The following is a 22,621-nucleotide window of genomic DNA, read 5'->3' as shown; positions in this document are numbered from 1 at the left end:
GGGAAAAACATCTCCCCAGAGCTCCAGAAGAACAGTATTTCATTTTTTCTAATCACAACAGCTATTTGGTCTGTCCACAAGAATTTGTACACATATGAGAGAGAAAAGTCTTATTTTTAATCAGTTTCTGGGTGATTTTCATTTTAAGAGTAGAATTTGCCAGACTTGCTTCTATGTAAGAGAATCAATCTACAGCTTAAAAAGTCATGAAAGGTGCCTTACACATGCTTTGAAACACTGAAAGGAAGGAGCTTAGGCATACATCAAAATGCACTCTGTCAAAAACTCTAGTTTTGGTGGGCAGCCAGGGAATCGGTGAATTTTTTGACCCATAATTCATACTCAGTTCAAAATATTCAGTATCAAATATGCTTGCATTCAATTTTGACCAAATGCTAAGTCTCCATTTTTCAAATTAAGATCTTAGCCCAACTTTGACAATCTGCCTGTAGATGTCTGGCTTTCAGCCTACATGCAACATCATTAAACCCAGTTTGTCCTCCCTCTCCACACTCCTTCAGTTACAGCTCCTGTCTATCAGTTAGTACCCATCACATAGGCATTATGTTTGTCTCAAGCCTCTCAAAGGTTTTTTCTCAATCTGTCATAAGATATGTTAGGCAAAAGTTAACGTTTTATCTAAGATATAGTCTAGTCAACGTTAATTGTAATGCTTACTATTGAAATTCTTGTCCAGATCTGCATCTTACATCTCAAGTACTGAAGCATTCTTTTTTTTTCTTTTTTCTTTTTTTTTTTTTTTTGTGACCTTGAAAAACACACTTTAATTCCCCTGTGCAGTAATTCAGAAAGTCTTTGGAGACATAATTTTTCTACAGTTTCAACTTTGGCAATGTGACCTATCTTAAATTCCTCCACAGGTTCTGTATTTTAACAAACAAGTCAAATATCTTGACTTTCAGTCTTTCTGATTGATGCCTGCCTTAATTATCTTTGGTTTAATATTGAGAAGGTTGATTTCTTTTCTGAAAGGTTTGTAACTTTATTTCTAAACAGGAGCTACTACTTGTGCCTGTATAGCTCAAGAGTAACAGAGTCCAGATCTTAACAACCAGTCTTGGGTACTGGGAACTGCATGGCTGTGTTTACTGTGGCTGTACATCTGGATGAATGTATTGTGCTTCTTAGCCCAAAGTAAACAGCCCAAAGATTGTACTGCTTCCAGTACAACCTGAACTCATCCAGAAGCAGCTCAAATTATCTGTGAACAACCTTACATTAGTACCATGCAGACATTGAATCTGTATTTTTTTCCTATGCTCCTTCTTCTGTTTGGAAAAAATTTGCTGTTAGCACCAGCAGAACTACATTGTTGTTCTCCTTTAAACTGTTATTTACTATGATATTGCCAGAAAAAAAATCCCAAACAATAACAACAATAATCCGTACAACTGCTGAACTAGTAATGCATGAAGAAAATCTTCTAAGGCGTTTAAGGTTTGTCATATGGCTCCCTGGTATATATGCCAGTCTATCCATCTCAGGTGGAGTTTCTCTGCTTTACAATTAAAAAGTCACCACCACAAAAATCTCTCTAAAGAAAATTGGACAAGATAACTTCTTGTCTGTGTGATAAATACCATCATTTCAAGCCTTGACAAAAGAACTGATATCCCTTATAAACCTTTATTTTAAAATCTCATTTTAAATTACTAGTAGATCATTTCAGAAGGAACCCATAAGAATTTCAGTAAATCATATGTCATAAAAGACACATCTTCTTGCAAATACATACTCCTGAATCTTTTAAAGTTTACTTTCCTCCAAGTATATTTCCTAAAGTTGATTTCTGAGTGACTCTATGCATCCAATACTTTTGAAAATGATCCAGTTTAATTACATGAGATGACATCTATGCTGGTAGAAATCCAGGGTGTAAAGCTGTATCAGAAGGAATTACCTAAAGAATTATGAAGTGGTTTATATTTTATTTAAATGGGCTTTTTTGAAAGTGACATTTTCATATTCTTTCCCTAATTTGCATCATAAAAAAGGAAATGTGTATATTGCCTCTCTACAAGGAGGACAATAGAATAAGTCCTTTGCAGGCAAAAGGGGTATATGCTTACTGTGATTATGTTGTGTATAGATTTTACAGTTACGACAAGACTTCTAGCCGACTGAAAGGAGACAGTAGCTTTTAGAATCCCAAGGCAATTTCTGCCAAAAACACTGTCCTCTTAGGTTTAGAAAATAGCACTGTTGGTGGTGTGTTCCTGCTTTCAGCCATAGACTGTACATGCCTAACAATGAGTTGAAGTTCAGCAAAAATACATTTAACTGAGTTAGCTTATTACAGTTTCTTGACTATATTGATATATCTGGGTATTAATGGAGGATAAAGTATCTACATTGTTTGGAAGGTGTATTTAATGTATTTTTCACAGGCCTTGTTACTGAGTATTTACTGTGAGGGTTGCTCTACTCTCCTTACTCAGGGAAAAGGAATCTTTGCCAGAATTAGGACTTTATAAGAAGGTCCTGTGTGTTACGAACCAGCACATGGAAGGTCATTAGGAACTGGCTGAACCCTGCACAGAGGCTGACAGTTCTTTTTCTCTCTCCTTGTATATTCTGCCAGCACCTGTTTTTTTTACATATCTGAAACTTGTGTTTTTATACTGCCAAACAGTGTACATATATGGTGTTCATGCCTCTGTCTGCCCAAATGCCAATTTTATGAAAAACGGGTCGCGATCTGTACTAATTGACATTGGTTTTAAAAAAAAAACTCCCAACAGGAAATTTTAAATACTCTCATAAAATATTTGCCTAAAGGACATGTGTAAATGAGGGCACAGTAGAAAGATTTGGACAGTTAAGTATGGAGCAATTCTAATTATATCTTTTGGTCCTTTAATAATTCTTTTTCCGTAGTTATGATTGGAATTTTTAATGGCAGGGGAGATTCAATCCACAGATAACGTTTCACAGGTTTTACTGCTATCCTAGCGTGGAGTTGCAACTATTGTAGTTTATTCAGTGCCAAGATGTTGAATTCATGGGATATTGTACTCCTGATGTCAGTAGGGCCTGGATTCTTGCCTTTGTGCTGTGGCTGCACAAAATGAGATTCTATCGACCCTGCAGTAAAAGACAAACTTCCTGGTATTTTCATTCAGGACAGAATTTCACACTTCAGGGGTAACTCAAAAAATTAATTCTGCTGTGGTAGCAGATCTGCTTTAAAACTCATCTCCTAGCTCTTCTCCCCACTGCAGCAGTGTACATTTGCCCCTGCACCACTGAAGGAGATGAGAATGAGAACACTGAAAAATTTGGATTAACAATACCTTAAAAAACTCATTTTGTGGTTTTTTTTAGTGTCCATCATTTTAGCGAGCCACTTTACCCCAGGGGCCACAGACAGCTCTGTTCACACAACTTTTTTGTGGATGCAAAGTACAATGCAGATTTGATCAGAGTGGGAACAGTAGAACAGAGCCCACCAACTTGACTGGAGCTTTGCTGCCAAAAGCAGTGCTACGTAGATCCACAGCCTTTCTGTGTAAAGCAGCTTGTACATAAAGGGAAAAGATGGCATGTTCTTTTCATGATATACAGAGAAGAAGGAGAAGTTGAAATTTTAGGTAAGAAGATGGTGTTTGCTGGGGTTTTTACTTACACTCCTTGGCTATGATGGAGAACATAGCCAATGGTCAGAGAACTGTGGTCAAAAGTACTATGAATATAAAATACAAAAACACATATTAGAAATTATTTGATAGCCTAGTTTCCTAAGGCACATTTGACTGCTGTCAGCCATTGGCCCATAGCTTTTGAAGTCAGTGACCAATTTCAGCCATATGTGCAAGAGGATAATCATCTTAAAGACAATTAACATCTTACAAGCTTTGTAAAAAAACCCCACAGTTAGCTAGAAGACAAAGGAAATTAGTTCTTTAGCAGAGGAGAAGGTAGGCTCAGCTCCACTACTGTCCTTCCTCCAGGTTAGCTGCAGTCCGTGCTGTCTTTTGTCTGGGGCAGGTCCCAAGAAGAGTACCTGAGATCACTGCAGTGGGGAAGGAGATTTCAAGAATAAAAGACATACATCTTCACCAAACCAGACTATATTAATTGTGCTGCTCAGCCAAACGTGTTGTTTCCTCATTAATGGCTACAGAACTTCTGTGACATGAGTGTAGCTGAAAGCCCAATAACTCAGGATTCTCTGTCAAGTCAAAGAAACTGATTTTCATTGTGAGGTAAAAATAAAACCATTTAAAAACAAGTAAAGAAATAACTTCCTAAACAGCTTGAAGGAAATAGGAGAAAAGACCTCCCTTTTCTTCTGCTTTCCTCTTTGCTGGATAGAGGGGTCACAATACTGCGGAGCATAACACCTATGAATGAGTGAAATCTAATAACCCATTTTTAATTACTGCCTTTATCTGCACTTCTGTAAAACAAACAAATTAAAAAGCCTAAAGCTGGGCCTGCATAGGGAAAACCTAGGTGTTAGTAGGACTGAATTCACAACACTTCTCTCTGCACTGTTTCTCTTTTCTTCATTCTGACTTTTGAATGTGCCCTGATGCCCTCATCTGACACAGCAACTACATCAGGGAGAGAGAAAACAGGATAGGCTTTCACTTTTGTCTGGCAGCACAAGCTTGCATTCTGTGCTTTGGGGGTTTTCAGAGGCTCTTTATTCCATGTAATGTTCCTGGAGTGGAGAAGCGTATCTTTTGTTCTTCCTTATAAAAGGATATTTTTATACACAAAGATATACAGTACACGGAATTACAAGAGTTTTTATGTATTGGATTGTGAGGCTTTAACACAGAAATTTCTGATGATTCTTTAATTCTGCCTTATCCAAACAATTTAACTTCAAAACCTTTAAAGCATAGATGAATCAAAGCCTCAGAAACCATCCAACACATCAACTAATTGTAGTGACATCAAAACCAAAATGAGCCTTTTAATTTAAATAGATTTCACTCCTAGCATGCTAAACATGCAGCCCATGTATATGTGCTAAGCTGCATTATCTCAGTATACATATGTGTGGCTTTATATACTTGCAAGTAAATAAAATGAGGGAGGATAGACGTGTGTCTTCCCTGCAAAAGAAATAATTCTTTTACATTTAAGCGTATCTCTTGTTTTAAACGTAGTTTCCACATTTTTGCTGTGGCACACTGTGTGTCCACAGTGACGAAGCCTGTATAGGTTTTCTGATTCCTTTAATATCGTTTCCATATTAGATAGCCAGATGGTGGAGAGCGATAATACTCTGTACTAATCACTTAGGAAGTCTACAGAGTGGTGCTTTGAGATTTAGACCCACAGCTACTGCCATCACTCCTTTGATGGGAAGCCGCAGATACTATTCCAACCAATTGAATGTTTTTAAATATATCAACACTGAACATATTATCTAAACAGGAAAAAGACTGACAAATACCATTCAGTGCTAATGAAGAGAGGGTTTTGTCCAAAGGAAATAATTGCTTTCACAATGATCAGAGATCAACATGGCATTATGCAATAGTATTTATACACATCTGAAAGAAAATTTTTTATAGCCACGACAAATAGATGTGCATTGCTAAGTTACTTTACAAAGAGAAAAAAAAGATTAAGAAGCAGAATCATTATCTCAACGAATTACTTAGTGTTTGATTTTTAATTCCACACTGATCTTCTGTTCTGCCAGTTTTAAGATTCCAACAGATCAATCAGCAGAAACCTTTTTTCCTACAGTAATATCTGTTTATGTACAGGAATACTTTTTTGCTTGTGTTTCTACCTTGAAAATACTTGGTTTCTTTTCTGAATGATGCATTGTTAGTCTGTGGGCGCATTTTATAGGAATTAAATGTCAGATGTGCCCATTCCTAATGTCATAGACTTTTTCATATGCTTGCTGCAATTTTTACATTAAAAAAAAGGGAAAATATTTCTCTCTGAATTTTACTTTTCTTGTTAAGCCTTTTATAACAACCCACACTGCAGGCTCTACTCCAGGCTGGCAACCAGAGGCTCTGGAAAAAGAGACTGAGGCAACACTGATGGGCACTCAAATATGATAAGCAAGCAGACTAAACATGTAAACAAATCCTGTGCTGAGTGCTTTGCTTTGGTAGCACCAATTGTCATTTCAGTAGAAGAACAAACAACCCACTTCAGCCTATCTGGTTACTAATTGTAGAACACTTTAAATAGTATAGAAAACGAAATAATGTTAAGCAAAAAAGGTTTGTAACTGGGCTGCTCTAGCAACAATTTTCATAGAGTAGCAATGTTTTGCTCCATCCTTAGAGTAAAATGGGCATCTTCATTGTCCTAATATTTGTACAGCATTGTACCAATGTTGTAAAGATGGTGGACTTCATAGAATTGAACCATCCAGCATTATTTTTTCAGCACTAGTGAACAAATATTTGCTCAGCATTTCCAAAAATCAGACTGTTCAATACCTGAGAATAGAAAACTGATAGTCATTATTTAAAAAATAATAACATATCTGCTTAATTCAATGTGTATTTTTTCTCTTATTATGCTTAGTAAAACATATAGTAATGTTTTGAATTACACTATTAAATTGTTAATTTTAATTAGATTTTTCTCTCCCATCCTAAATCCCTTAGTCTGTATTATAGTATGTATCACTGTAGATTCATTAGTTACATTATCATGCAATGTGATATTTCATAATGCTGCCCAATCAGCCTGAAGCCAGAAAGCCTGATTTTAACCTTGAATGACTTCATGAAGTTATTCTTAATACACACTAATATATTAAAAAACAAATACTGGAAGATAAATTGTATAAAACCAGCACTCAACACATACAGCTGTTACAGCATGCAGTTGTGAAATATATGTGAGAAATAAATAAAGCATTAAGGAACTTCTTTAAAATGAGAATGGAACGGGCACACGGAGAGGAAGAACATGTAAACAAGTGGTGGAAAAGAACAGATGTGTGCTGTTTAGACACACAGGCAACTTGCCCGAGGGAAGTTTGGATTATTGAGCTAACATGGCAAAGATATGTAATCTGTTCACATTTAAATCTTAAGAGGGTTTATGCATGTTGTGTGAATAGTGTTGTCGCTACTTCTCCAAAGCAGATGAATTCTTAGCATATCCCAGTCATATAGCAAATTTACAGTTTAGCTTACCTAAAGATTTCCTCAGAAATGCTGTTAAATGCTGTCTAATACAAAATTCAACAGACATGCAAGTCACAGAAGCTTCTCCAAGACTGCTGCACAAAGTCAACAAAAAAAAATGCTTCAATAAAGATAATAACTTCAATAGGCATTATTGGTTTGCTTCCACAGATGCAATATCCCTGTATTAAACCTTTACATTTTTCAAGGAGTAGAGAATACAGTTCAGTGCTGTCAGTACTGTAGGCAGGTGGTCCTGGATATACTTTTTGTTTCTGAGGCCAGCTTCCCATGACAGTTGTGCATGATAAAAAAAACCAACTGCTGGAGTGGGAAGGGAAGTAGAGAGACACTGTGGTGGAAGTAGTCCAGGGATTCACAGACAACAAAACTCATCTGACTTAACTTTCCTGCCTTCACAGTAGTTACAATCCTAGCAAAAAAAATAAAATGGACCAAAGTGGAAGCTTAAAAAAATTACATCCATGCTAGGAGAGAAGAAAGAGATATCTCCTTCAGTTCTGTTTAAAGTCTATTGATGAAAAATGGTACACAAGACACCAGAGTACCTAGAGAAGGAGAGAATCTATTATATAGAAAGAACATAATGAAATTAGTCTTAGAGCTGACGATTATAGCAACAGTCAGTAGTTCACTGTCGGAAAAACTAGTCTTCCGTATAACTCAAGCTTGCACTCTTATCTGTGTCCGAATCTCCCCTACGCTTGTCCTTGCCACATTTTATCACTTTGCTGAAGCTTTAGCAGAGTAGAGACTGAATACAGTCTTTCAGCAAGTCAGGCAGAAAAAGGAAGAGAGAGAGGAGGCTGCAGATGAGAGAGGTCAAGTTCATTGAGGTGCAAGTTTTGAAAGAAAAAGGGGTGCCCTGGATGAATCCTGAAGAAATGGACAGACATGACTTTCCCCAGAAACTCCAGGTATAGTATTTTCCATTCTAAAGAAGAACTTATGAGGATTTTTAATGGAAGTGTTTGTGAAGTATGCAGAGCTGTTTGTGAGCATTTCCACGTGCTGCTAGCAGACTCTTAGGAAGGCATTTGGTTATCCTTTCTGCCTGCATGATCACCCCCCTTTCCTTCCACAGCACCCCATTAGTCCTCTTTAGGTTTTGCACTTCACAATCTACTGCTTGGCTCCAACCTTTCTTACTGAACAAGAGAAAACTGTTCAGTGCTGCCATCCTTCTGCAGGGCCTGTGGGTATGTTTTTACATTTGTGATGGCAGTGAAACTGCAGGCTGATGGAGTGGAAGGGAGAGGAGAGGGGCCACCACTGACCTTAGGAGCTAGACAGGAAGACTAGAAAAAATTTGAAGAGCCTGGCAAAGAACTCTTCCAGTTCTTGCCTACAGTAACTTAACCAGTGGCTCACCACAGAAAAGTGAAGGAAAAGAAACAATACGATGGTGATGGGTAGGGAAGAAGGCAAACAAATGGTGAGATTAAAGGAAGTCAGTGCATCCTGTGAATTGCTCCTCCTTTTTGAATTAGTCATGACCACTGTCATGAGCCATGCTTGGCAGAAGACTACTAGTAGACCTTACAAAAACAGGGCGATTGATGCCTTCAGGAGCAGGGAGTCTAAGACCATCAGGCTTCCTGTAGGATAGAGACTTACAGATTTTATTTGAGAGAGGAAGAATAAGTAACGCTGCTAGGCTGAAAGCCAAGCCACTAGAGAAGAGTTGGGGAGTAAAGCGGAATCCAAGCTAAGTCCTTGAACACCACTGCCTCCTGACAGATATGTGAGAGGCTGCCGTTGTGCAAAGGAATATCTGAATGCACCAAGGATGTGAAAAACTGACTATAAGTATACATGCAGTATGCTGTATAAAACTCTATGGTGAAGTAAGCATAACACTATTTATACCTACTTTTTATACATACTAAACAAGGTTTACAGTATGTGAGATTGCAGACCAATGCTTGCCACGGGTTAAACTGCATAGGGTTTGTAAACAGTGCGTAAATATACTATATGATACAGCAGGACGTCACTAATCCACAGTAATGCAGGGAAGCCCCAGTGCAGATTAGTGGGGTTTGTGGATTATGGACTGGGAGGGCATTTGAGGGGAAGTCAGCAATGTCTCAGTGTAAACTCCCTGTTCCACTCAGTAGCGCAGTGGAACACTGGTCGGTGGAAGGAGCTGCCAGGGCCACCTCTGTTCTGCTCAGCTCCGAAGGACATCACAAGCAATGCTGATGCCACTATTGCTTCTTTTTCAAAAGCTATAGTAGCCCTACTCCAAACAGGGGATTGCGTTCCTGGTCTCACTTGAATCAGTTTAAACACTTAGCACACACCTGCTGTGCAGACACTTTAAATCAAATAAAAGTGAAATTACTTGGTGCATATGAATTTTGCAAGAAATTCTAACCTGCTCCAAGCACAGCTTGCATGGACAGGTGTTACTCTGTATGTGCAAGACCCTGAATGCAAAAGTTAGTTTCTGACGGTTTCTGGGCTAAACAGTAGTGATGTCAACAAATATGTGGTGTCTCTGATGTTATGTATATAATGGCTATTTCCACTCACCTAAAGGACAACATGACTCCCTAATTCACACTAATCTAAAATTGCATACAGTATAAGCATTTTTTTCGCTAACAATACAACCAGTCACATAAACTTTTAACAGCAAAGGATGCTTTTACTTGTATAAAACTGAAATACTGCTAAATGTCATATGGATAATATTCAAGTTAGTGTCACGATAAAATATCAGTACAGTAACCATTTTGATTAAACATTTATGAATAGATGCAATATTAAAGGATTTTAAATTGGGCATTTGGACCCAATATTGATATTCATTGTAATTTCTTCCTTTCAAGAAACAAAATGAATAATCCATATTGAAAAAAGAAGAATGTGAAGCTTTTGGCTTTCTGTCAGGCAAATTTTACATTATCTGACAATCAGGATATTCATTATTTTTGATGCAAGACTTCACAGACATCTTAGCAATGCCATGGCTATACATGGTATGCTTTTTTAATGCTAAAAACTTACCTGAGGCAAGCACTTGAGACAGATGATTTTAAAGAGATTAGCTCTTCATGATGCACATTTTCCCCTCAGCAGTCTGTAAGCTCAAAAAATGAGTTTGTGCATTTTAAGTTTATTGACCTTTGTGAATATAGTACTTGAAAACTGGTAACAGATTTCTTTGAAAATCAATGCCAGTTGTGAAGCTGGGGGTTTTTTTCCCAATGTTTTTTCTTGAGTGTAATTAATAATAAAGAATATCATATAAGTGAAATCGTAAAGTCAAATTGATTAAAAATGAAACATTCATTCCATTCTTCTTTGGAAAAGCAAAATGGAAAAGAGATGGATATTTTATCTGGATCTACATATATACTAATGTAATTCATCACAGACCAAGAAAGTTTCTATTAGTTAATTCTGAGAAAAGAAAACATTGCGGGGAATTTTAATATTACAAACAAATGCCCATACAGTAGTAGAACAAAAACATCAAGCTAATTTGTTTCTTCAACTTATTTTGCTCTAAGGTCTCAAAGCAGTTGATTCACACTGCTGGCCATATTTCAGTGTAAAACATATAGGATAAAATTCAGGCCTCTTTGCTGTCAAGAGAGGTTGATTCATAGTGATGGGGTGAAGCCAGGATTTGACCTTGGTTTCTCTCGTCACCATTAGTGTCCTACATGGAATAGTGAGAATAAGAGCATCAACATAAGCACCAATTTTTCTTTAAAATACATTTTTCCAATACATTTTTCCATTTTCTTACAGCAGCACACATGGCCTTTTCTCAAGCAATTTGCTATAAAGGTAGCTAAGCCACCTCCCAGGTGGCTGCGTGGGAAGTCTCTTGAGGACAAAACTGGTTTCTAGTTCTGCAAACAGACATAAATATGAACTAGGTACTAAACTGTCTGCAGGACCAATCAATATAAATGTAAAACCCGGTACAGGGTAACTTGTCAATTGCCAGGTTCCCTGAATCAGCTGTGGTTGTAATATAGCTAGAGCCCTCTATGCTATTCAAAGAAAACATTGCAAAAGCTGCTTGCCATTTAATGATTGCATTAACACCATTGTCTACTATATAATCGATGCTGTGATTGACAACTTTGCAAATCAGATTAGCTTTCAGTCTGTGTATGAATGTAGCGTGGCTAGGAATGGAAAATTGCTTGGGCACCAATTTGTGGTAGATGAACAACATTCAAAGGTGTAAACCAGAAAATCACTGATACTGCAGGTTAGTTGTAACAACTATACCCCAAGACATATTAAAATCATCCCTGTGATTTTATTCACATCTTGCATCGCATCACTCCAGTGCTGCTCGCATACAGTGAGGGGAAGTTCCCACCCAATGACATCATAGTTTGTCTTTGGCTACAGCCAGCTACATGTTTTTAAAGAGGTCCTGTTTGTTCCAAAACTGAACTCTTCACCTTTTGATTATATGGTTTGGGGAGGGGGGGAGCTAAAGGGAAAAAGCCTCCTAGCAAATTTACTTGAACTTGGCATTCACAGGCTCAGACTTGGGTGGGCTGCATTCCCTCCTCCGGTTACACCCTACCTGAAATTCTCGTATGTTAAATCACTTGACTAGTTCAGCCTTAATGATTGGGTCATACCCTGGGAAGCATGTTCAGAGATACTGGAAATGTGTGCTTACAAAAACACACATCATTGTAGAAAAATATGTGGATAAACTAAGAAAGGAACACTGAGATTGTGCAGAGAAAAAAATCCCCACAGTTATTTGGAAGAAAAAAATTATCCTTAGTTGAGATGAAGTGTCACAAAACACACATAAAATGCTACTCTTTCAGTGACAGATTTTTATGAACAAAAATAATGCCCTTGCTAATCAGGAAACTTTAAATCATTTTTACATACTAACACCAACCTGAATATTCCTATCTTCTTCAGCTGCTACAAATGAATTCTCTATTAATTATATCTTCTTTGTTCTGTCAAAGGCTTACACAAATACAGGAACACAGAGGAGGAGCTGGGTTGTCACACAAGTACAGGTATGAGAAAAAGATATTTCTGTAAACATCTGGATCTTCATAGCAGTGATGTGAGCTATTGATAAGCATGAATGTCATGATCATGAATGTCATGTCATGATCAAGTGAGGAGGATTTAGTATTAGTTACAGACACACAACTTTATTGTTTTCCGTTGTAGCAATCCCCAAGATGGGATCAGCAGGCAGCTTTCTCATGGTCTATAGATAATTGATAGGATGCATAATGCTGCTTTCTTGCTTCCAGATACTTGGAGGAGTAGCCAGGAAAACAAAAGTCAGGAATCTTATTTAAGCGCTTGGAATGGGACAGAAATAAGTATCATAATTGCCTCTTGTATACACATTCTTGCAGAGAAAGTGAAGGCCAGAACCACAGCTGGAACAGTTAGGAAAGAATAAATTTTTTCTTAACATTACTTTTCCATTGGAGCTGTTGCTGTGTTTGTCTCTGTTTGTTCCACAAATGAAACAGGAGATGATCCATGCCACCAATACTCTGTGGTCCTCACTATGGCTGGCAAAGCTTGCTTTTAAAGATCCTCACCACATATCCCAAAGAAGAGAAGCAGAGCGGATAATGGATATGGTTTTTATTTTGAAAAAGTTATAGCTTTCAGGAAACAGATAAGTGGTTGGATATGGTATCAAAGCTGTGTGTGCCCCCTTTGCTTAAATTGTGAGTAGAAATGTATAAGTACCATTGCTACTTGGAGTTTTTTGGTGGTTGTTTTTTAGAGGGGATTGCTGGTTTGATTTTGTGTCTATGTTGTGAATTCCTAGCTTTTTGCCCTTGGAAAATTTCAAAACTTAGCAGGAAAATAAAGTCGGTGAGTGATAGAAACTTAATTTTTTCTTTTGAAAGCAATAGTGAAAGTAAAGAAATATTCTATTCAAAACTCCTGCAGGAATTTGACTTTATTCTTTTACAAGTATTCTGGTACATATTTTGATTTGCCTTTGTTGAATTAGTGATGCCAAGGCTCCGACATAGAGTTGTGGGGTTAACATGTAATTAATCTAATTAACTAATGTCCTCTTTTCTCGTTGTGTGGTCTGTCACATTGCAATATGCTCTTTCCAAAGCATTTTTATTTAATGGTCTGGCTTCCTACCATAGGACAATGTGATACAAGAATTTATTTAAATAATCCTGGTGAGTCTATTCCTATGAGGTGTTAATTGATTTATACTGAGTTACAACTAGTCTTAGTTTCTTTGAACTCTGCTAAGTGGCAAGGTTGCCCACAGCTTGATCTCAGATTGTTTATCTGGATGATTCTAGGAATATGTACAATAGATACTATGATGATGACATAAATATCCATTTTACTACTGAGGATAATGGGACCAGGGTGGGACCTAGCCTATTTGGCACAGCTGTCATGGGACTTCAATATAAATAAAAACATCCCTCCCAGCCTACATTTTCCAAGATTCCATTTATCAGCCCCATGAAAATACCTTTCAAAGATGATAATTATCCATAGCTTTTGTCAGCTGAGAGCCCTCTCTCACACAACTCATCTGCTTTCTCTGAAATTGCAAACTAAAAGTCAAAACCAGAAAATCTTTACCCTCAGAAGGAAAACAGATTAGTGTGACCAGCATTGTCCGTAGGCCTTTTGTAGCAACAATTTTTCAAGCAGGAGTGGAGATTAGAGCTAACACTGGCACAGAGAAATCTGATGAGGCAATAGCACCTATGCATGTCTCTGCACAAAGAACATGTAGGCTACTTCCTCACATTATCTTAATGGAATAACTATAGAATGAGCCTCTCCAATTTAGATGATGATGATTACTATTACTGTTGCACATGTATCTATTTTATCTATTCCTTTCCACACTAACATTGATATCTTAGCATTTTCTTCCAGTCATCTCTTTTATATCAGCTTCTTTCTTCTATGCTGTACAATTGACCCAGCTGGTTTGTTCTCTTTACAAAGTGTTCAGTCTCTCATCTCAAATGCTTTTCACTTTATGACCTTAACACCTAAAAGATGTAGCTGGTGTATATGTGCCAAATTTATCCATCCTGGCTTTCGACTTGATGAAGACAAACTCTCTCCACCCAGAGTCCAGAAGCTTTCATCAGTACTTAGACATGTTAACAGAGATAGTATATGAATTGAGAATTATCAGCTTTGCAATTGAAATCCCAGATATGCAGCAATCACGTTTTTACTAAGTTACAAAAGATACCCATTCTTTGCTTTTCTTAAAATTCCCTTGAAGTCTCTGTTGGTTTATGGTGCAGCTGTGGAATAAGTAATTTATTTCCTTTCTTTAATGTCTTTCATCCTCCACACAATAATGTTTCAACTACATTTCTTTAGACATAACTGATTTTGAGCCCTAGTTGGCCTGCCAGGTTGGATCTTTCCATCTGTTGTGGATGTTTGCTCTACGAACAAAATCTAGGTCTTCAGCAACACTTGCCACTTACCCATGCCAATATTTGTTATCCGCTTCACTACCCAGTCGGTAGCAGTGCCAAGCAGCAATATCAAGAGAACACAGGCTTTTTACATCAGCAATCACTTTGAACTACTAGTTGTCTTTTGCTGTTTGGTGGAATTTATGTTGTGGCTTGACACTTAACAACAACACAGAATCAAACAAATGGGGAATCTGAAGACAAAAGACAAGTATAACCTATGGATATCCATTTCATGATGAACATGGTGTGTTTTCCATGTGTTTTTTTCCTCCTGCCCACTTAACTCTGGTTGAATAAAGAATTTAAATTCACTGTGTTTATCTTACATCACATACCACTAATCTTCTGGATTTTTTGTTATTTTGTGTTTTGCCTTTAACACTCCAGACTCTACAACTTCTATTGCTATAAAAGGCACAAAGGGCCTTAAGGTGCACCTTTTCTTCCAGAGATAAAAACAAGGTTCTTTTCTTTAATGGTATCGTCTGACAGTGCTCATCTACAGAGGCAACATGTCCTAACTTGAGGACAGCCCTCAAGCCAGTGTAGCAGTAACCAAGAAGAATCTTAGCAATTCAGAAGATGTAGTCACAGGAAAGAGTCCTTTAACGAGTAGTGTCTGCAAGATCAGAATCTTAGTAGTTCCAAACTCCCACAATTACATTTATCAGCTTATAATCACCATATAGGAGCTGTCAGTGTGGGATTGCTGCATTAGTCTTCCCTGACAGCACCACAGCTGGGGTGTGAGAAAACTCATGCCTTCACACTGCAGCAATATAACTTGTCTCTTGTTTTTGACTGTCTGATGTGTGAAAACCTGGGGCCAAAGGGAATCCACTGTGCTGTTATACTGCCAGAAGCAAAAAGCAGAATCACACATTAAAAAGTACCCAGTTGGAAGGGGCATTCCTCGACCAGCAATCAAATGTAGTAGCAACATCCACTCCTGCGATGCCAAAGGGTACCTTTCACATTACTTCACTCGTGGGCGTAAGTCCTGTAACCTCGAGCTCCAGACACTGCATACAAACCATATTACTTCATGGGCACATGAAATCTTCAGTGCCAACAGATTGAAAATATTGTCTGTGATGAGTGTCTTCATCAATTATGCAGTTTTATCACAGTAAAATTGCAGGTACAATGAGCTTCTTTTTCTAGTGCATATTTTTATGCTTGGCACATTTTCTATTAATTATGGAAGATATTTTCAGGCACTAATCCAATGCCTTGGACCCTTGCTGAATGCCAGTAGACTTACCAGGAACTAACCTCTGGGCAAAAAAGAAAATACATTTCCTTTCCACAAAACAGCCTTTTAGAAGCTTATTCCCCTCTGTAAGAAAACTTTATGGAAGAAGGAGGGATAGACTCTTTCAGGACCAACTTCCAGCCCTCTCAGGAATTTATTTACCCATTAAAACCCAAAATGATGGTGCTGCATAACAAAAGTCAAAACCACTAAATATAAATAATTGAGTATAACTAAAGAAGGTATATTATTGTACTAGTAATAGATTATGCGGTTTTATTGAGTTTACTTCAGCCATTTCTGGGATCTTTTTTTCGTTCATTTTTTCTTCAAAATCTTTATAATGAAGACATCCTTACATACAAGAAGGCAGTATAAATATTTTTCCTTATGCCTTTTCTGTTAACCTCAAATAGTTTATAATTAGAAATGGATATTTTTTTCCTTATTTTCTTTTGTAAGACACTGTTCGTGGCTGTGCCATCAGGTTAATGTGGAGACTGCAGAATGAACATTATAATAAAGGTGTCATTTAGGTAAAGCCAAGAAGCCAACTGATGCAAGAGTTGTGCAAAGAGCCATTTTGACTACAGATTTACTTACAGCTCCAATGCTGCAGTCTTTCTATCTGTTAAACAGTGCGTTGGTTGTATCAGCACTTTCAAGAAATTTTGCATATTGAGTGCAACAACAGATTGGTAACAGTTCTTATCACTGTGGCACCTACACAAAATTTACATATAAACTCAGAAGAGTGGAAAGGGGATGGAGAAAAGTATTTGAAACTACATTAATGGCTTTTCTTTAGTGCTAGTGCAGCAGCAGTACATCTCCCAAAAATGTCGTTGTTTGTTCCACCTGAATATGAGGAAGAAGCTTTTTACTACGAGGGTGATTGTGGAGTTTCCCTCACTGTGGAGATATTCAAGAAATGTCCTGTGCAATGTGCTCTAGCATAACCCTGCTTGAGCAGGGAGGTTGGACCAGATGACCCACTCCGGTCCCTTCCAACCTTACCCTTTCTGTGATTCTGTGAAAACTACACAGCTATGAAAATCACCACCTGATGTGCTGCAGACAAAATGACACAGACTTTATTTGGCCACCCATATGTTTTATTACTTTGCTTAAAAAATTGTCTATATCCTTCTCCTCTTTATGACATGTTTGTCTCACAATAAAAAGAGTTAAGAAAAAACACACACCAAAAAATGCATTACATTTTATATTGTTTAAAGAAAAGCCTCATAGATTTTTAATTCAGTGAAACTGCCAGACTATTTATTTTTCCTGAACTCTACATTGGAGGAGGAAAGTTTGCCATAAGGCAACAGATTCCTCCATAAACAAATAGCCTAAAACCAGTGTGAGAAGAAACATCAGTGTAAATAAAACTCTCTGGGAAGCACCTCTAACTGGGATCCTGAGCAGAGGAGTCCAAGTCTTGTTGAGGAAAGAGGAAAAAAGAAGTGGTTTCTTTGAGGTCTTCCTGAATGTTCTTATCAAGGGAAATTTCATTACAGGCATTTCCACTGATTTTAGCAACATTGGGAACCTTATTGAAGACAAGATTGCTGCAGATGCAGCTGGTTTTAGTACTGTGTCAATTAAACTTGCTCAGGCCAACGGTATAAAATACTGGCAGCCACACAGGTACTAGCAATAATAAAAAGCAGTTTGGATGGTGCAAACTCAGGTTGCCTCAGAAAGCAGCAGAGATCAAGTGTCCTGTTGCACCTGTAAATTAAGCCTTTTATAGGTCATAGTTACTGGTTGTAGGCAGGCATGTGAAGCTGCTATATTATTGTCTTGAGAAACTGGCACATGCTCTGCTATCATTTCTTAATGCTTAGTGATATTAAAGCATCTGGGGAATGAACCAGAAAATATCAGACGCAGAGTTTTAGAGTCCATTCTGCATATAGAGAGCATCTAGAGGTAAAACCCCAACCCAGTAGTGCCGTGGTAATTGTAGCATCTGCTACATTGAAGAGAAAAACACAGTGACTCTTTTTCCTGAAAAAGAAAAATGATACTCCATCTCCTCTTTGAGTCAAAGGCTTTTTTAATGCTGTTTTTGAACGTGGAGCAAGAGATACTAAAAATAATTCATCAGCTTTATTTAAATTATGCAATATAATACATAAAACATGAAGATTACAACATCAAGAAATATAGCTGGTACAAATTAAAACCGCTTGTGCACATGCATTATAATTCCTTCTTTAATTACTGGTCCCTACTCTCTTTCAGTGGACACAGAATGAACAATGCAGAATTAGGCACAGATATCTAATACTGCTTGCTCTCTATTCATTGCTGGCTCATTGCTTCTCTGTGTGCTTACATTAATTTCCTTTAACAGCACTCCTATGAGCTGCACGGTTGCTTCTACTTCTGAAGCACCAAGACTGAAGAAAAAAATATTAATCAGTGTCAAACAGGACTTAATTTCTCGATCTTACACATTATGAAATACCAGAATATTCACGGTCTATTGCCTGTTGACTTCATTTTCACTGGTAAGATACTCTTAATGAAATCTCAGCATTTTAAGATTGGCATTGTGAAAACACATCCCTCAATCTCTTCACAAAAATCAGATTAAAGCTATGTGGCACAAGGCATCACGCAGAAAATTTTGATAAAGAAAATGTAATATCTTACAGTTTCTTCAGAATTCTGTGAAGAACAGTCAGCAGCCTCAGTCGTGATCCTGCTCCCCCACTTCTAATTTTCCTAGAAATTACACACGGATTACATATAAAATTTCATATTTTACTGCACAGCTCTGCTCCAAAGTAGAAAAATCTATTCTGTGCACTACAAAAAAGGAGTGGCCTGGTACACATGTGAGGGTTAGGTGACAACTCTGTGGTTAATTTTAGGTTATAATGCACAAAAGGGATGCACTTGTACAGGCAACACAAACTGTGTGCTGGATTTTGCAAAATCAGTATGACTGCATGTAGTGTAAATAATTTTCTGTTTCCACAGCACTCCCAGGGCCTGCAGCCTGTGCAGCACAGCACTTGCCTCCATCAGGTTTTCCATACTCAGGCCTTTCAGCAGTCAGCATCCACACAGGCATCCAAAAACCTTAGGTAAGTGGACGATCATCAGGAAATCCAGGTTGTAAGGAGGTCTCTACCTTAACCTGCTGCCCAACAGCAAGACCAGCTGCGTGGTCAGACCAGGTTGCTCAGGACTGTATCTGCTTGGGAGCAGGAATCCCCCAGGAGTCCGCTCCCACAGCCCAGCTGTCCTCAGCATGAAAAACCTTTTCCTTACACCCAGCCCCAACCTCTCAGCGCGCCTCACGCCCCGTTGTCCCTCAGCAGCACAGGGAAGCCCCTGGCTGCCACTTCTCGACCACCTCCCCACGGGTGCTGATCCCAGCCCCGACGTCCCCTCTCGCCGCACGGGGCGGGCGCTCCGGCCCGGCCGCCCCGGGGACCCCGAGGGCTCCCTGCGCTGTGTCTGTGCCCACTGCGCGCGGGTGGCCGGCTGGACGCGGCACCTGCCGAGGGCTGCGGCGAGCCGGGAGGGGTCACGGCCTCCCCTCCCCGCCCGCACAGCCCGCGGAGCCGCAGGAGCTCGTTCCGTATGGAGACACCGCTGGGACAGGCGCCGCGGGACAGGGAGAGCGGCACCGCAACGTGCGCACGGCCAGTGCCCTGTTCGGATTCGCCCGGGGCCGTGACTAGCCAGCGGCGCTCCCGGGCAGGCGTCTCCCTGGTGCGGTGCCCGCGCTCCGGCGACGCTCCCGGACTCCATCCCGGCCCCGAGCTCCAACTGCACCCCCGACGGGCAGCGGCCGTTGGACACGGCCCAGGAACGGCGGGCGGGGGCGCAGCGCTCGCTCCGGTGATTGACGGCTGCGGCAGCCAATGGCGGCGGACGTGGAGCGGGGGCGGGGCCGGCGCGGCCCGGGCGGGCGGGCGGCGGGGGCGGGACGCGAGGGCGGGCGGGGCGCGGATTGGATGGAGGGCGGGGCCGGCGGGGTTTTCTCCCGGGCTGGGCTGACGGCGGTGGCTGGGGTTTGTGGAGTGTGTGGCGCCGCGGCTGCTGCGTGCGGGTGGCAGGTACCGGGGGAGCGGGAGGGGTCCCGCGGGAGAGCGGCTTACGCGGGCGGCGGGGAGTGGGGGGCCGGGCGGCTGTAGCGCTACGGGGGGCCGGGCGTGTGTCGTGGGGGCCGCTCTGCCCCGCATCCGTCGGCGTTTTCCCTGGTCCGCTCCGTTTGCTGCGGGATGCGGAGGCCGCGGGGGGAGGCAGGGCCGGGTGATCGGGCAGCGCTGCCCCCTCCCTCCTTCCTTCCCTCCCGGCCCCGAGCGGCGGCTGGGCGGGCGGTGGGGGGCTGTCAGCGCCAGGGCCGGCAGGGGGCGGCAGCGGCCCCGAGGACGCGCGGCCGGGGGCGAGCGGCTCCGGGCGGCTCCGGCCGCAGCCCCTCCGCCCCGGGTGGGCAGGGGCTCGGTGTGCGGGGGCTGGCTCCTCCTACCTCCTTCCCCGGAGCCTCGGGCGCGGGTTCCAGCGGGGCGAGCCGTGCGGGGCCGCTCCTCGCCGCTCGGTTCCGAGCCTCCCTCGCGGGGCGGGCGCGGCGGGCGGTGCTGTGCCCGACGCCGCCGGGGATCCGCAGCTCGCGGCGCCCCGGCTGGGGCTGCGCAGGATCCCGCGGCCGTCACCGCCTCTGTCGCGCTCTTGGGTCCTGGCCTGGGGCCAGAAAGAAAGGGGTGTTTTTCCCCGAAAACCTGTCCCAATGGCCATCGATGGCTCTCCCCCCACCCGTTGTGTGAATGCTGCATGGCGAGAGACGGTTTCCTATTCTTTTTTCCTCCCGGAGCACCACTCCTCGTTCTGATAACTTCATCTGTTTGCATCTTGGGCTGTTCCTCTCTTTCAGCTGTAAGTGAGCAATTGCAGAAAAACGAGCTAGATAGGACCCTGCTCTGAAGCTGTTTATCATTAATTAGGTAGAGGGATGAAATCGAGGAAGATTTTACATTCCTAATTTCCCTTCTCTTCAGGGTTAGGATGATTCTACACTTGTTTTTCTCTTGTATGTTCTGTATCTCCTGTTTTAAAGTAACGTAGACCACCTCTCAAGATGTGACAATCTGGCCTCTGAGCATTATGCACTGGGATATTTTTTAAAAAATGATATTTTATTTATAAATTTAGGTCCTAAGTTCTTTTCCTGTTGTTCTTTTGTAAGGTTTTGATTACAGTACTGTGAAGTCCGAATCGTCTCAAAAGAGCTATTAACACTGTGGTAACTTATTTCAGTGCAGCATATTTCCACAGGTGAAGATCCCACTGAGTTGAAGTTTAGCCCTTTTGATATTAATAGTGCTGTGCATGTGTGTGTATGGCTAGAATGGACTTAAAGGAGGTTACTCTGTGAATGATTGCTGATTGACATAAAGGGAGTTGGTTTGAGGGTTTGTCACCTTAATGATTATGCTTTCCACCTTCTCAATTAAATCACTACCAGAGAACAAGAAATAGCTAGTAAACTTAGATTAAGATACTTTGATACCAGTAATAAGTAGCAAGCAGTTCAACTGTTATGTTTTTTTACTTCTTGTAAAGCTGTCCAAGACCTATTTTCAATTAAAATCATATAATCTGTATTTTTTTTAAGCACATGTAGTGCTTTGCTTAGTTTTACAGCCTCATTTTCTGTCTGCTAGCATGGGTGCTTCCAGAGTGTTAGTGAAATGCAACAAGCATGGTTCTACAAAACTTAGCCTTCAGCAAATTCTCATAAACTTGTGTTTTTCCAGTCCTGCAGAGGTTGAAATGAGAAAGTGCTTCTTTAATAGAGACTATCCAAAAGAAAAGCTGCATCTTTCGGTGTCATTTTTCGAACAGCAGAAAAATTCAGTCGCTAAGTTGCAGAGCCAATCAGTTATAGAACAGGCCACTTTTTGTGGCACTCTGGGTTATGCAGGAGCAGCCCTGGAAGGGTATTCAGCAAAAGTGTCCACTTCAGCTGCTACTGTCCTCCCTTCCAACAAGTTTCTGTTTCTGCTTGCCATGCTGTTTTCTGTCTGATGTTGACCTCTGTGGTGGGAAGCTGAGCTGCTGTCTCTTTCTTAAATTGCAACATTCTGCTGAGTTTGGGCTCAGAATATGATCTTCCTTTCTATGTTTTCAGAGGTTATGGGTGTCAGAGTTTGTACCTGTGGCAGATGAGCTTGTGTTGTAAAAATATAATTTAAAATGACCTGGACAAGACTTTCAAAAATACACATGTTCTGTCTGCACATGTGTTGAAAGTGGAGAAGGAGGGTTCAAACTTCTTAACATCCACGGCCATGTGGACTAAAATGCCAGGCTTCATTTCTTGGGAAATAGACCTTTTGTTCCACTTCTAATTTGATAATTTTCCAACAACTGCAGTCAATTAATCAAAAATTTTTAGCTTTATTATCACTTTTTGATATAATTTGAAGAGTTGTTGATGTCTCAGTGGGGTTTTGGTGACAACACTGAAGAGCTCTCATTAGAAAGGGTAACCTGAGGAGTAATTGGATTACTTACTGTATTAAATACGATGTGAATCAATTTGTGAGTGTGGATTTAGGCAAAATATTAATTTTTTTTCATGAGTCCAGCTCCTGAGTCACATGTTTAAGGATGAGGAATGTGGGCCATAGGTGGAGAATGAGTGTTCTGCAAAGTAAAGACATTTAGAGAAGCTACTGAGGGTTGTGATGAATAATAATTTG

At 40.5% G+C, this 22,621-nt stretch overlaps 2 protein-coding genes across 25 annotated transcripts in view; one reads left to right on the top strand and one right to left on the bottom strand.

The window, feature by feature from the left end:
- EPB41L2 (erythrocyte membrane protein band 4.1 like 2) overlaps positions 1–22,621 on the top strand; it is a 138,203-nt gene that overhangs the window by 4,573 nt on the left and 111,009 nt on the right. For 18 of the 24 annotated variants that reach the window (XM_027669491.1, XM_027669622.1, XM_027669578.1 and 15 more), the window contains exon 1: positions 19,873–19,975. The gene's annotated coding sequence lies outside the window, so the exon portion shown is untranslated. Of the gene's footprint in view, positions 1–18,887; positions 18,995–19,738; positions 19,758–19,872; positions 19,976–20,790; positions 20,861–22,621 lie in introns of those variants that run through there. The other 6 variants (XM_027669508.1, XM_027669466.1, XM_027669516.1 and 3 more) reach the window with 4 other exon arrangements.
- Positions 19,208–20,767, bottom strand: LOC113941325 (basic salivary proline-rich protein 2-like). Its single transcript, XM_027632490.1, has 2 exons — positions 19,848–20,767; positions 19,208–19,685 (listed from the first exon to the last, which is right to left on the bottom strand). Exons 1-2 carry the CDS (start codon positions 20,765–20,767, stop codon positions 19,208–19,210), a joined length of 1,398 nt encoding a protein of 465 aa, XP_027488291.1.

This window comes from Corapipo altera, unplaced genomic scaffold (genome assembly GCF_003945725.1).
Source record: "Corapipo altera isolate COAL_440 unplaced genomic scaffold, ASM394572v1 2b, whole genome shotgun sequence".
In the NCBI taxonomy this organism is placed as follows: Eukaryota; Metazoa; Chordata; class Aves; order Passeriformes; family Pipridae; genus Corapipo; species Corapipo altera.
This window is presented reverse-complemented; position numbering and strand designations above follow the sequence as displayed.

Excerpts from the sequence above, each read along its gene's own strand:
- LOC113941325 (XM_027632490.1), bottom strand. The coding sequence starts at position 20,767 with ATGCAAACAGATGAAGTTATCAGAACGAGGAGTGGTGCTCCGGGAGGA. Across the intron at positions 19,686-19,847 it reads CGCGCCCCGCCCGCCCTCGC|TTGGAGCTCGGGGCCGGGAT; the intron begins GTCCCGCCCCCG and ends TCGGGGGTGCAG.